The sequence below is a fragment of the Erinaceus europaeus genome, chromosome 20 (genome assembly GCF_950295315.1).
Source record: "Erinaceus europaeus chromosome 20, mEriEur2.1, whole genome shotgun sequence".
Taxonomy (NCBI): domain Eukaryota; kingdom Metazoa; phylum Chordata; class Mammalia; order Eulipotyphla; family Erinaceidae; genus Erinaceus; species Erinaceus europaeus.
Window position 1 is genome coordinate 4,300,113 of NC_080181.1, and position 16,130 is coordinate 4,316,242.

The following is a 16,130-nucleotide window of genomic DNA, read 5'->3' on the forward strand; positions in this document are numbered from 1 at the left end:
AATTGCCAAGTAGTGTACTTCATTGAGTATATGTCCCATAACTCCTTTCATTCATCATCTTCTGATAGGCTCTTAGACTGCTTCCATGTTTTGGCTATTATGAATAATGCAACTATGCACAAGGCAGTTATGCATTTTAATTTTTAAAAATTGAATACAATAAACAAACTGCTTTCTCTACAGCATGGGAATCTGTAACAAAATGGCTGTTGACTGTATCTTTTTATCTTAACTCAGTATAGTTTATTGTAGCATCAACCATCAGTTATGTCCAACCTTGCCATATATGAATTTCTACACATAAATGTCTTTTAAAAGGAGGAAATTGAAACATAAATGAAGTTAGTTCAAGCGAATCCCTCTGTCCACTGTCTTTATTGTTTTGATTCTCTGGTTTTTACAGTCTATTTGTCACAAATAATAGAAATAGAGGAAACAAAGAAAGATGTCCAAAGAGATTTTGTATGAAGTACCCTACCCCCATTATGGTCTTATTTTATCTTTGTGCTGGGATGAAAGGACTCTAATGGAAGCAATAAATAATCTCATACATTTTTAGTGACTTCAGTGTATAGAGAAGTAAAGTTCTTAAATCAGAAGTATAGTGTCATAAATTAATCACTCTGCTTAAATATTTCTTCAGAACACACCTTAAAATCTTTATTGAAGCCTGCTGTTCAAAGTTGATAGTATGATATATTTAACATAAAAATGTATGATACATTTAACATATGTGCCATCCATGAAACCATCACCTCACAGTGAACATATCTAATATCTATAAACATTTTTGTTCATACTTTTTAAATTATTTATCTCTTTGCAAATGTGCATTCCTGAGGACTCAGAGTAACCACATAGTTGACTTCTCCTCTGTCACTATAGACAATTTGCATTTCTCTAAACCTGTAACCCAAATCAGGCAATACACACTCTTTTTTGACCAATTTTTTTCACATAGAATAAGTGTTGCTAAATTTATAGAAGAGAGATAGAGAGGGAGAAGAAAGAGAGACATCTGTAGCATTGTTTCACTGTTTGTGAAGCTTCCCGCATGCAGCTGGGGATCAGGGGCTTGAACCTGGGCCCACATCCACTGTGATGGGTGCACTTAGTCAGGTGCTCCACTACTCAGTCCCTTATTACAGTGTTTTATGAGTTCTTGAAGATTGTCATCACAAATCCTATAGCATACATATGGTTTACAAATCTTCCAGTCTATGATTTATCTTTCTCTGGTACTTAACAATCTCTTTCAAAAATCAAAAGCTGGGTGGGAGTAGATAGCATAATGGCTGTGCAAAGAGACTCTCATGCTTGAGGCTATAAAGTCCCAGGTTCAATCCCCTCTACCACCATAAGCCAGAGCTGAGCAGTGCTCTGGTGTTTCTCTCTCTGTGTGTCTCTCTCTGCATCTCTCTCAATAATGAAAAATGTTGTTAAAATTCGGAGGCTCCAGCTGGCCGGGCTAGCTTCACGGGTGACCAGAGACATACGGCTGGGCAGGGAAGCTGTATTTCTTTATTCAGGAACAACGATTCATAAACTAACCCAAACTAATCACCAAACAGAACTCTGCTGCCTCTTTACCCCCACGGCGGCGCCAAGCACTCTCGAACTCTGAAACTCTGGAACTCTCTCCGGGTTCCTTGGGGCGGGGCCAAGCAGGACTAGCAGGACTGATCCAATTTTCTTGGCAGGGGGAGAGCTAGAACAACCCAGTGTAAAGCATACAACAGAAAAATAAATAAAATATTTTTTTAAAAAATCAAAAGTTATTAAATTTTAAAAGGCCTGTCCTCTTTTTTTTATTTTATATTTATTTATTCCCTTTTGTTGCCCTTGTTTTATTGTTGTAATTATTGATGTCGTCATTGTTGGATAGGACAGAGAGAAATAGAGAGAGGAGGGGAAGACAGAGGGGGAGAGAAAGATAGACACCTGCAGACCTGCTTCACCACCTGTGAAGCGACTCCCCTGCAGGTGGGGAGCCAGGGCTCGAACCGGGATTCTTATGCCGGTCCTTGTGCTTTGTGCCACCTGCACTTAACCCACTGAGCTACAGCCTGACTCCCAAAAGTTATTAAATTTTAACAAGCTTCAAATTTCCAATATATTTTTTCTTCTATCATTGAACTTTTAGTTCCATACCTGAGAAAAGTTTGTGAAAGTCAAGAAGAAAAGTTTTTTTCTATGTTTTCCTCCTAGGAAGCTTATACTTTTGGATTTTACTTTTAGGTTTCTGATCCTTTTTTATTATTTGATAGAAGTATTGATTTCTAATTATCTCAGCACCCCTCTTGAAAAATATATCATCTGCCAATGCATTAGCTTTGCACTTTTGTTAAAAACAAATTCTGCATACAGAATTTGAATTTTTTTAGGTCTTTGTTCCCTTGGTGTATTTATTCTTCTCAAGAAAAATTAACCTGAAAGACCATTTGAACCCCGATCCTTCCATCAGTGAGGTAGATTATACAGTGTGAATTGTCTATAGGTAAAGACTGCAAATAAATCATTATAGTCCTTTTGCTCTATTTTGTCACAAATTAAGGATCTATAAGACAGTTGCTATCACGTGGATTCGGTTTCTCATTCTTCCTGATAGATGTCTGCACACCCTCCCACCACCTCATGGGCCCTCCTCTTCAGTCAAGCACTGCGTTCTAGCTCATTCAGGCACCCAACTCGTCCTGTCCTTGCTACAGAAAATCACTTCTAGCCCAAGTTTCACATTGTGTCTTGCGTTTCCCTCTTTGCCTCCTCAGTTCTTAGGGTGAGAGTATCTGGTATCTTTCCTCTTTGTGACTGATCTTATTTAACATGATTCCTTCCAGTTCTTTCAAGATGAGGCAAAGGAGATTATTTCTTCATTTTTATAGCTGAGTACTCTCTTACATGATGTTGCTAGCCATTCATGTGTCCTAAGGCATCTGGGTTGCTTCCATATTTAGACTATTACAAACAGCGCTGCTCCCTCTGTCGTTAAAGAGCAGATATTAGGGGCTGGGTGGTGGTGCACCTGGTTGAGCACTCACAGTACCACGTGCAAGGACTTGGGTTCCAGCCACGCCCCACCATGGGGAGAAGCTTCACAAGTGATGAAGCAGGTCTGCAGGTGTCTCTTTTTCTCTCAGTCTCTATCTCCCTCTTTCCTCTTTATTTCTGTCCTAAAAAGTAAAATATAAAGAGGGAGGGAGGGAGGGAGGAGAGAGAGGAGGAAAAATGGCCACTGGGAGCGGTGGATTCCTAGTGCTGGCACCAAGGCCCAGAGATAACCCTGGAGGAAATGAAAGAGGTGTAGATAGTACAGCCAGTGAGATGGCATCATGTTGGACTTGCAGATGTAGGCTCTCAAGCTTGTCCCCAGGAACCACATATATGAAAGTGAAACTCTGGGTATCTCTTGTCTAGTATATAAATCTTAAATTAAAAAAAAGAATACTAAGGTTTATTGTTTAGAATGTTTTATTTACTTTATTTTAAGGAGAGAGACACAAAGAGACAGACAGAGACCAGAGCATTCCTCAGCTCTGGCTTATGTTGTTGCTGGAGATTGAGCCTGAGCTCTCAGAGCATCAGAGTGCATAGCCATTATTCTATATCCCCAGCCACTGAAGTTTGTTTTCTCCTTTGCTTTAACAGACATTTATTCAGACTATGCTTTATAAACATACGCTGAATAAGTATTAATCATCACAAACTATTCCGTGCTGTGCTTTGAATTGTAGAATGCTCTGGTGTGGACTTGCAGTTGGTGAAACTAGAGAGGAATAGAATACAATCATTTGGTCTTTGCTAGTGTACTTCCACATTGCCTACTTGTGACTAGAATGGAGAACAGAATTCACTGTCCTACCTGTACACGAAAGCCACAGGCTTCTCATCATCAGGGACTGTCACCAGCATAGCACCTTTCCCATCAGATTGAGTGAGATTCATAGCCTACTGTGTACAGCAAGAATACCCTCCATTGTGTCTGCCCTGTGTGTGCTCCTCCTCTCTGCTAGCTTTGTGCCCTAAGGAGCCAAGAGATTATGTCCATGCATGTGCATAGTGAGTATGTGCACAAATAATGATTTGGGAGGCCTTTGTTTGCTTCTGGATTATAGAAATGCTTAATTATTTCCATTTCAGTTCCTTAAAAACAGAGAAAATATAACATTTCTTAGGCCTCCATGAAAATTACATTATGCACAAATATATAAGAACAAAGCAAGTATTTAGGTACTGACAGCTGCATCATTTTATAGTTGAGGAATCAGATGAATGAAGAGCAAGCCTTTTCACAAGTTGAGGTCTAGGCAGAAACCAAAAAATAAAAAAAAGCTGCCAGGAGTCTTTCATAAACTCGCCGAGGAAGACTGGAATCCTGACCGCAAAGCAGTTTGTAAAACTGCTTTCTGCTTTCCACTACACAGTGGAGATAGGCTTTGCACAAAGCCAGGGTCACTGTTCACATGCCACTGGTATTTTGCTTTATTTATTTATTTATTTATTTATTTATTTATTTATTTATTTATTGTGTAGTTCCTTTTGCTTTTTTTTTTTTTTTTGCCTCCAGGGTTATCACTGGGGCTTGGTGCCAGCACTATGAATCCACTGCTCTTGCAGCCGTTTTTTCCATTTTGCTGCCCTTGTTGTTGTTGCTGTTGTTGCTGTTATTGCTGGTATTGTTGGACAGGACAGAGAGAAATGGAGAGAGGAGGTCAAGACAGAGAAGGGGAGAGAAAGACAGACACCTGCAGACCTGCTTCACCGCTTCTGAAGCGACCCCCTGCAAGTGAGGAGCCAGGGGCTTGAACTGGGATCTTTACAGAGGCTCTTGTGCTTTGCACCACGTGTGCTTAGCCTACAGTGCTACTGCCTGGTCCCCTCCTTTTTCTTTTTAAATTCATGTAGAGACCAGGCAGTTGTGAGAGGCAGAGAGGAGAAGCACCATCGCACCACTGACTGTTTGTGGAGACGCCCTGGTGCCCTCCGTGTGCACGTGGTGCCAGGGACTCCAGCCCAAGTGTGTGCTGTGCTTAGTGAGCTCTCTCCTGGCCCTCATATAGCCACATGCTCAATTCAAGTGCAAATACTGTTTCAGAAATCTGGAGGAAAGAGAGTGAAAGATAACTTTATTTTGATAAATACACCTCATGAACCTCCTGATAGTGCAGTTATTCTGAATGAGCTGCTGTATTGTGTATATGTACAATATACACACATGTGTTATTAGATGCAGCAAATCAGTTATGTAAGTCAGTTTTTTCTACTATTGCATTCAGTTTTTATATTAGTATAGATCCAGTGTTATTATGTTAGGAAATTCTATTTTATTTTACTGTGAACTATTTTAAGTATTACTATGACGTGCAATCTTATTCTTTTAACACTCACGAAAGCAAGAATTGTCTCAAATGACAGTACTATAAACGAGGATAAATTGAATGTTTTGAAAAGAGGACATTATATTTCTTAAACCTCTATAAATTTAATTTGCGGGGGCTGGGCAGTAGTGCAGCAGGTTAAGTGCACATGGTGCGAAGCACAGGGACCGGCGCAGGGATCTGGGTTCGAGCCCCTGGCTCCCCACCTGCAGGGGGGTCACTTCACAAGTGGTGAAGCAGGTTTGCAGGTGTCTGTCTTTCTCTCCCCCTCTATTTTCCCCTCCTCTCTCAATTTCTCTCTGTCCTGTCCAACAACAACAAAAAGGGAAAAAATGGCCTCCAGGAGCAGTGGACTCATAATGCAGCAACTGAGCCCCAGCAATAACCCTGGAGATAAAAAAACCAAAAATTAATCAGCAATATATATATATATATATATATATATATATATATATACACACAAAAATAAATTCACAAGTAGGTTTAAGGATTTTTTTTTAATTTTTTTTTGTAATTTTATTATTTATTTATCTTCCCTTTTGTTGCCCTTGTTGTCTTTTTATTGTTGTTGTAGTTGTCGTTGTTGGATAGGACAGAGAGAAATGGAGAGAGGAGGGGAAGACAGAGAGGGGGAGAGAAAGACAGACACCTGCAGACCTGCTTCACCGCCTGTGAAGCGACTCCCCTGCAGGTGGGGAGCCGGGGGCTTGAACCGGGATCCTTATGCCAGTCCTTGCGCTCAGCGCCACCTGCGCTTAACCCGCTGCGCTACAGCCCGGCTCCCCACAAGTAGGTTTAGACTTTGTGTAAGTAATGCATTCATTACTACTCATTACTTAGAAACACTGCTAGTAAATTGATGGTTATGGCTTTATGAAAAACAAAAGTGTACAGAGTATTATGAAAGACCTGTCTGGGGCGCGGAAGATAGCTGATTTGGATGGTGTGCCTGGTTTCCCTGTGTACCACCCTAGTTTGAGTCAAGCCCCCACCACACTCGAGATGCTGTGGCACCTTCCCCACCACCCCGAAAAGACCAGCTTGAAGAGGTGAAGGTCCCAGTCGTCACAAAGAGAGAGAGTGAGACAGAGAGAGAGAGAGGAAGAAATGGGTGTCTGCCAATGTTCATTGTATCTATTTACTGCAGCAAAAGATATCTTGCATTAATTTTTCATAAAAATCCACACTAGGGGTCAGTGGTAGTGCAGCAGCTTAAGAGGACATAGTGTGCAAGGGCTGTGCAGGAACCCGAGCACGTAGTGTGCAAGGGCTGTGCAGGAACCCGAGCACGTAGTGTGCAAGGGCTGTGCAGGAACCCGAGCACGTAGTGTGCAAGGGCTGTGCAGGAACCCGAGCACGTAGTGTGCAAGGGCTGTGCAGGAACCCGAGCACGTAGTGTGCAAGGGCTGTGCAGGAACCCGAGCACGTAGTGTGCAAGGGCTGTGCAGGAATCCCAACCAGATCTGCAGGTGTCTGTCTTTCCCACTTCTCTCAATTCCAAAAAAAAAAAAAACTACTCATTTGCTTCTGAATGTTGGTTATAAAACTACTGAATACTTACTTTTGTTTCTATCACCTTTATGAGGCAGTTTATGGGGTTTGGGAAGTGGCACAGCTAGTTAAGGACCTGGATTTGGGTCTCCCCCCACACCTGCAGTGAGAACTGCTTCATAAGCAGTCTGCAGCGCTCTCTCGTGCTCTCTCTCCCTTTCTCTCTCTCTTTCTCTCTCTCTATCTCTCTCTCTCTCTATATATATATATATATCTCCCCCCTTCACTCTCCCCCCTCCCCTTCAACTTCTCTGTGACTCACACACAAAACAATGTGGATGGTCACAAATGCTGTGCTCATTTTGTACGGCAGCCTCTTTTCCCACCTAAGTTTTTTATTATTATTATTTATTTACAAAAAGGAAACAATGGCTAAACCATAGGATAAGAGGGGTACAACTGCACACAGTTCCCACCACCAGAGCTCCTTATCCCATCCCCTTCCCTGACAGCTTCCCTATTCTTTAACCTAAGTTTGAATCCAGCACATCACTTTTATAAGCATATACAAAGTTTGAAGGAAATGCAATGCAGTAAACCCAGAAAAGCAAACTTTGCTATGTTTCAAACTAGAAACATCAAATTCAAGAAGGATACCGAATAATTAGTACAACTTTTCTGGCAGAAACTGGAAAATTAAAATAGAAGGTCAGAGTAAATGAAAGGGAAAAATAAAACAAGGTGTTTATTATTATTATTATTATTATTATTATTTTGTTCATACTTTGGCTTCACCACTCTGGGCCAACTTTTTCAGACAGAAAGGCTGGGGGAAGACCACAGCACTGAAGCTTCCTCCAACAGGGTGGGGCAGTGCTTGAACGGAAATCCCTGGACCTCTCTTTACCCCACTTTTAAATACAGCGCTGCACGGGCAACATAGAGCAGCACCTTTCCTGGGAGACGGATTTATCCAGCAGGTTCTGGTCCTTCAGCTTCCTCCCAGTCAGCTTTGTTTTAGCTCAGTGCCAATGAGAGAAAGCAATGTCTGCACACCCTGGTCAAAACACAATTTCCTTATAAGTTGTTTCACTCAAAGACATTTCCCAACACCCTAAAAATGACTTCACTTTGATGTAGCTAATTTCTTCTCCCTGGTGCCCATTATTTGTTGTCTGTGAATGGGGTCTCTTGGTTCAAGTTGAGACCATCTCTGGAAAGATCCAAGCTTCATATTCACCAGTTGTTGAAAGTTAAAAACTTTTTTGAAGAAAACTTTTGCCTTGAGGAATTTGCATGTTATGTAGCTAGTCATGATCATCTGCATTAATAGTTTTTTTTCTTTGAGATACAGGATCATAAAATAAAAATATACCTTTGTTTCAATAGCTTTTTTATGATGTATTTTTATGTGCTTTCTTGGCTCTTTCAGTTTTTATCAAAGATATACAATGTTTCCTTCTTTTGTGAAAGTCACAAAGGAACCATAACTGTATATATTTTCACATCAGATGTAAAATTCATATCTCACTTGTGACTTATGCAAGGAAAATAGGAAGTTCCATTAGACAGACCCACAATTTGTCTGTGAATGGTGATTTGCAGCTGGGGAGTACTTTCCTCTGACATCATTAAATCTTTACAGGGAAGTATTCCTTCTGACTTGACAGATTCTACACATTACCTTATCATTTGTATAAAAATCATCTTTAAAAATGCCTCTAATGACTTCAACAATGGCCAAAGTTCATCCAATACTTTTTTTTACTTACTGGAACTACATTTGGAGGCACATTTTATCCTGTCACTTTGTCAGCGCGTAACAGAAAGCTTATGCTACAATTTCAATGTGACTTCACATAGTTTCTGACTGTTACTAAGAGATTTTTGAGCCAACTGAATAATGCCATTCTACATAGAGCATTAGTTAAAGTAACTCCATTATCTTCTTTAGTTACATTGCTTCTTCTACATTAAAATCAAAGTGTGTGGTTAAATAGATATAGTCAAATGCACAGTTGAACAGATAAAATTTCGACAGACGCAAGTAGAGGAAACGAGAATTGTAATGTGCTTATCTATCAAAGCTAGCATTCTACTAGCATTCCTACTAGCATTCCTACTAGCATTCCTACTAGCATTCCTACTAGCATCCCTACTAGCATCCCTACTAGCATCCCTACTAGTAGAGGAAACGAGAATTGTAATGTGCTTATCTATCAAAGCTAGCATTCTACTAGCATTCCTACTAGCATTCCTACTAGCATTCCTACTAGCATTCCTACTAGCATCCCTACTAGCATCCCTACTAGCATCCCTACTAGCATCCCTACTAGCATCCCTACTAGCATTCCTACTAGCATTCCTACTAGCATCCCTACTCATCTTTATAGTACAGATTTTAGCTGCACACTTCTTTTCAACTTGTACCCTCACTTTCACGTGATTGTTGGAAAGATGTTCTCCTTAAATAATTGTCTGATATTAGTCTGGTTAAAACTATGTAACTTCAGTTTTGTTTTTTTTTTTGCCTCCAGGGTTATCGCTGGGGCTTAATGCCTGACTGTGAATCCACTGTTCCTGTGGCCACTTTTTTGATTTTTTTTTTATAGGACAGAGAAATTGAGAGTGGAGGGGAAGATAAAGAGATAAAGATAGACATCTGCAGATCTGCATCACCACTTGCAAAGTGACCCCCCTGCAGATGGAAAGGAAGCTCGAACTGAGATCCTTGCTACAGTTCTTTCAGATAATTTCTAACCCTAAATGCCCACCAAAACAAACAAACAAACAGACAAAAGAATCATCTTTTATTATACATGTGCCATTTGAAAACAAGAAAGTTTGGCTGGTTTCTCTAGGTAGTCATGAACAGCATGATGAGTTCGAGGCACCTACAGGCCCAAGAATAAGCACCAGTAGCAATCTGGAGCCCCTTGCTTGATTTGACAATAGCATGCATGGAACACTGAATGCAGAAATCCTTTCAAAAAATTTTCTAGCCATACTATCTGTGGCCTTCACAATGTCCACATTCCAAAGCCCGTAATAACAAAGAGGCACACATATTAGGAAATAAGTGGAAGTAAATAGCAATACAGCCTCACGATTTGAAGACACTTGTTTCTGAAAGGAGTGTGTGCTCTGTAGAGAAGCCAGTAACTTCTGCACGCCATGTGGTGTAGCGTATCGGGCTGTGTAAAGGTCTGCCAACTGAGTTCATGCATGGGGACTTCACTGCCAGGAGGATGATTTTGCTCTATTTTTTCTTAAAACCATCTCTATCTGTATTTGACTCATCTCTGTCTATTCTAAGGAGGCCATCGGTTCCTTAAGGCATTATGCCATTCACTTTATTGAGCTTCACTGCTAGAACAACTCTACTATGTCCTGAAGACTTAAAATGGCTTTACTAAGAGAGTTCATGAGCAGAGAGAAGGGTCGTCTTGCCACTTCACCATAACTGCTCTCACCAGAGCTCTCTTCCTTTTGCTTCCTGAGCTGCCTCCTTCTCTTTTCCATTAAAGGTATCGAAGTCCAGTTTTATAGCACTTCTAACAGAGGTGTTTCCCCATGCCCCCTCCCTTCCAGCTCAAATCCTGGACCTACTCATCCCTTGCCCACAGTTATAAATGCTTAAACAGGAAGGAGTCATATAATCAGTGTGCATACCATTTCAAAGACATTGCATTTTTAGTGGCTTTGTGTTCTTTGAAAAACAAATCACTGGGGCTGGGTGGGGGGAGGATAGATAGCATAATGGTTATGCAAAGAGACTCATAATAGTTCATTCACACCTGAGGCCCCGTCACCCCAGGTTCAATTCACCATAAGCCAGAGCTGAACAATACTTTGGTTAAATAATAATGATAAACTAAAATAAAAAAGAGAACTGCCTCACTCAACTTTGACTAGTGATGTTGCCGGGGATAAAACTGAGGCCTCTTTCACTCAGCCCTGTGCATCCTCCACACCCCAAGAGACTACAAATCAGGAATGTGTGTACCAGCAATTTTGACTTGACCACGACTGTTTGAGATGATATGTTCTTAGGCCAACAATTAAAAGTCTTTCTATAATTGCATTTAGTGAGTCCTCAAACACAAAAAAGGAAAATTATGTGACGATTGGAAACTGAAGAAAAAAAGATGTGAAAAATTGGTGTTTTTTTTTCAGTGAATTTTTATTTTTTGTAAAATTTTGTATTATAATGAGGACAAATATAATCTGGATGTCTAAAAGTAACATCAACAGGTTATAATTTATTATTCTAAAAAAATCTGCTTGTCAGTGGGACCGTTCTTTTCTGTTAAATTATGTAATTATGTAGTTTAATTAACTTGAAGAAACTGTTGAATAGAAGAAACGTAATGTACAGCTTCAGATTCATTTGTTCTCCACAGATGAAAATCATTATTACTGTATAGTTCAGTAGTAGAAAGTGAATGACTTTACACAGACTATTTTAAATGTCTATCAGATACAAAACCGAAAGCAGAGTTCAATTGTGGAAGCTAACACACAAGCATTTTGTGATAATAAAGCCCCCCGATGAAGATAAAATAAATATATATATATATTCCAATATCAGGCCATCTTCCTTTTTACTCTGATAATCTGAGACATCTTGTGGAAGGTATCCATTTAGATAGTCCAAATTCTGTTAGTAAAATAACAGGAGCAAGTATTAAGCATAACTCTTCGAATAGGACAGTCAAGACAGCTCATCTGGGAGGGAGCTTGGCCCCCACTGCACTGGGGAAAGCTTTGGTTTTGTGTTGTCTTCCTGTCTGTGTCTGTCAGTCTGAAAAAGTCAGCATATATTAGTGAAGTTCGAGAGAACAAGCCCCCAATAAACCCTTAAACAGTAGGATCTTATTGAAACAATCATGTCTCAGGCGCTTTCTCTGTATTAACCTCTTTTTCCACGAGTCATTTTCCTTCTCCCTAAAAAAAAACTGTGTACTTATTATATATTTATATATTGTTTTTTATATATTATCTTTTGGTGAGAAATTCACTACTTTTTATAGATCTGATAATAACTTTCCATTTCACTTTCTGAAAGACTATTCACTAGAAACAGAATTTCAGGTTTATAGTTTTCTATTATCCCCCTCCAAGTACCCTGACCTTAACTAATCCAGCACCATTTTCTCTGCTTCCATTTTTGCTTTTGGAATGGCAGTAAACATTATGACCATTGTGTGTGTGTATGTACAATCTGCTGTCCTCCATGACTGTGACTAGTATATGTCGTTGGTGCTCTGTGATCTCGGTCATGCTTAGTGTGTGTTGTGCTACTAGTATGTATTCATATCCATCATCAGGGGAATTTTGTTATGTCATTCTTCATGTTTTGTATGATTTCCTCTTTTTTGTCTCTTCACTTCTCTGGCTGAATTATTGGTTACATTGTTACATCTTTTAATTTTATATGACATGTCTACTAACAATTTCGTTATTTCTTTTTGTAAGTTTTTATTTATAAAGTGGAAATATTAACAAGGCCATAGGATAAGAGGGGGTACAATTCCACACAATTCCTACCACCAGAACTCCGTATCCAAACCCTCCCTTGAAAGCTTTCCTATTCTTTATACCTCTGGGAGTATGGACCCAGGGTCATGATAGGGTGCAGAAGGTGGAAGGTCTGGCTTCTGTAATTGCTTCCCTGATGAACATGGGCGGGCGTTGGCAGGCCAAGCCATTCTCCCAGCCTGTCTCTCTCTTTCCCTAGTGGGTTGTATGTCTGGGGAGGCGGGGCTCTAGGACACATTGGTGAGGTCCTCTGTCAAGGGAAGTCTCGGCATCATGGTAGCATCTGGAACCTGGTGGCTGAAAAAGAGTTAAGATATAAAGTAGAACAAATTGTTGGCTAATCATGAACCTAGGTTATTCTTTTCTTTGAGAGAGAGAGAATGGTAAGAGGCCAAAACACTACTCCACCATTCATGGAGCTCCTTCAATGCTCTCCTTGGTTCTCCCTTGATGCTAAAACATTGAATTGATAAAGGAGGTAGTTGATTATTAGGGAATTATTAATTGTCAGAGTTTACAGAAGCAGAGAGTTAGATAAAATTAAAAGTACAAGTAGTTAAATACATTGTCAGTATATTCACTGGTGGCAGACTTGAGTGGGTTGGTGAGAATGTTTCAGTTTTCTAGACATATGTAGTTCCCCTACTATTTAAGGAGATGGGGATAACCTGGCAACTTTACCAAGCTGTCATCTCATACTGCAATACCAAGTCTGTCAAAGCTAGCTTGTGAACAAACCAACTGCCAGCTCACTAGAAAATAATTACAATCCAAAAAAAAAAAAACACCTAAAAACTACAATTACACCTTCAAATATAGATGCAAAAATTCTAAACTTAAAAAAGACCATCTCAATGGGTCTAGACAGTGGGCAGCCCAGTAGACTACATGTTACTGTACATGAGGACAATGTTTAAGCCCCTGGTCCCTGTCTGAAGTGGAGCAGTGTCTTTCTTTATTCCCTCCCCTCTCTGCCCAAGTCTCTGTCTCCTGAAGAGAAAGAAAGAAAGAAAAAATGCCCATTGGAAGCACGTTATGAAGGCACTCAGCCCTATTGAAAACCCTAGAGGCAAGCCAAAAAAGTCTGTTGTGACATGTATTAGAAAGCAATGTGCCATTCCAATATAAGGCAATAGAAGCACACAAAAGTCTCATCCTTCCTGGATATGCATAATTAAATAGCAAAAATGTTCAACTCTTTAACCCAAGTGTTTCAGTTCCATGTATTATCCCAAAGGGTCTAATTGGAAAGGTGTTAAAAATACAGAACTTTTATCATGGCATTGTTAATTGTAGTGAATTGCTATCACTACTTTTAAAAAGTAGTGGCAAAGAAGCTTCGGTTTATAGTCAAGTGCATGATAGGCTGGAAGAGGTGTGATTAGTATACACAAAGCTCTTTGTCATTTAAAAGAAATAAATCCCAGTAGGCAAGGCAAATAAGGAAAGACCTCTGCAGAAGAGGCATTTAGGACGAGTCTCCCTGGATTAGTAGGATTTTAACAGATATGATTGGAAACACAGAGAAATGTGTTTCTGGGTCAGGGGATATGGAAGGAAATAGTGCGAAAGTAAATAGGAAAAGTAGATGGGATCCAGAGCACAAAGTGCATTAAATATAGATAGTAATAAATAAACCAGTGGAACACAACTGGGAGGCTTGAAACCGATTTAAGTATTTGAGAACCAATTATATGACAAAGACAACATTCCAAATATTGTGGGGAAAGGAAAAGAAACAGTTATTATGAGTCAAAATGTATAAAATACTATCTCTGGATTCCTTTCCTAAACTATGAAAGAAGAGGAAGCTATCTTCCTTGCAATCTAACCACTCGCCAGGCAACCTGCATGAAAAGTGAAGTCTATCAAGCAGCACACGCTCCTTAATTGTGGTTGCGTTTTATTGCACTCAGCCTATTAAGTGCTTAAATTGCCAGGTAACAGAATCTATGCTCCTAATGATGGGAAGTGTAATAATGATCTTTTTACTCTGTATTGTAGCCCAGTCCCAGCAATCACATGGATGAAGGTTAACGGCTACATTCCTGGTAAGGCACGTCTGCGGAAATCTCAGGCAGTGCTGGAGATCCCTAATGTGCAGCTGGATGACAGTGGTGTCTATGAGTGCAGAGCGGAAAACTCTCGTGGCAAAAATTCCTTCCGTGGACAGCTACAAGTATACAGTAAGTGCTGTAACTCAAGTATGTGCTAGTCCCAACTGTCAGACTGATGACACATGTTAATTTTCAGTAAATAAGATTTGGTAGGTACATAAGTACTAGCTGATAATTTATAATTACACTTTTTTTTTGCATGGCAAATTATCCCATGCATAGAAATGTTTTAGATTAAAAACAAATGAGGATTTGCCAGGATTTTTATACAATGAAAATATATAGTAATTTACAATCTCTTTGTCTTTTTTTTCTTTATTGGGGGATTAATGGTTTACAGTCCATAGTAAAATAACAATAGTTTATACATGCATACAATTTCTCATTTTCCACATAAGAGTATAGCCCCCACTAGGTCCTCCTCTGCCATTATATTCTTGGACCTGAACCCTCACACCCCACTCCCAGAGTCTTTTACTTTGGTGCAATACACCAAACCCAGTCCATGCTCTGCATAGTGTTTTCCCTTCTGATCTTGTTCCTCAACTTCTGTCTGTGAGTGATATACCAAATTCATCCTTTTGCTATCAGTTAAAAATCTCATAACTTTTGCTAACTTTTCTGCCTTTGGCCTGAATTAAGAATCACAGTTGATAGCCATGGACCACAGTTTGTCCACTGTCTTATCTTTTGTAAATGCAATTTTATTGAAACAGTAGCCAAGCCATTTTTTAAAATTTTATTTTTATATTACAGAATTGCATATGGACAGGGGTTTGAATCCACACCATTCCCAACACCAGATTTCTGAATCTTCACTCTCCCCACTACAATCCCCCACAGTTTCCCTGAAGTTGTAGACATGAGCCAACCATTTTCTCTACAGCTATCTGTCCACATTTATACATAGTTGCCCATTCTTTTCCTGATTCAATCCTCTCTCCCTCTAAGCCGCTACTCATAGCATAGTAGCTACCTCCATATGTCCCTCTCCTTTTCCTTCTCTCTCTCTCTCTGGGTGCTGATGGAGCTGGAGTGCAGCTTCCTCTTATTTTCCTCCTATCACTTCTCCCCTGCTGGGAGTATAGATCAAGGTTGTTCATGGGGAGCAGAGGGTAGGAGTTCTGGTTTCTGTGGCTGCTTCTCTGCTGAGCATGGGCGTTAACGGGTTGATCCATACCCCCAGCCTGTTTCTATCTTTCCCTAGTGGACCAGAGCTCTGGAGATGTGAGGGTCCAGGACACACTGGTGAGGTCATCTGGCCAGAGAAATCAGGGTGCAGTCATGGTAGCATCTGCAACTTGGTGTCTGGAAGGTGGCATGACCTAAGTTGAGACAAGATGGTTAATGAACAGGAAGAAACCAAAAAGTAGGATCAGAGCAGATGAGATTGGGGATTTTAGGGTAGAAGAAAGGTAGGAGAACCATTCTACACATGTTCCTGGGGGCATACAACTATAGTAGTTTCGGTTGAGGTTGGTAGCTAGCCTGATGTTGGATAAGATATTGTCTAAGAGAATGGTGTCAGAGTAAAGAAAATAGCTAGAAAGTTGAATTAGGGCAGGGAGTAGCTCCCATTCTTATTAAAAAAAAAAAATCTCTGGCT

General features: G+C 40.1%; 1 protein-coding gene across 3 annotated transcripts in view; it reads left to right on the top strand.

Annotated features, from left to right (window-relative positions):
* Positions 1-16,130, top strand: part of CNTN5 (contactin 5) — a 906,057-nt gene that overhangs the window by 688,131 nt on the left and 201,796 nt on the right. For all 3 annotated transcript variants that reach the window (XM_060179715.1, XM_060179713.1, XM_060179714.1), the window contains one exon: positions 14,412-14,593. In XM_060179715.1, the coding sequence (XP_060035698.1) occupies positions 14,412-14,593 (182 nt within the window). The remainder of the gene's footprint in view (positions 1-14,411; positions 14,594-16,130) is intronic.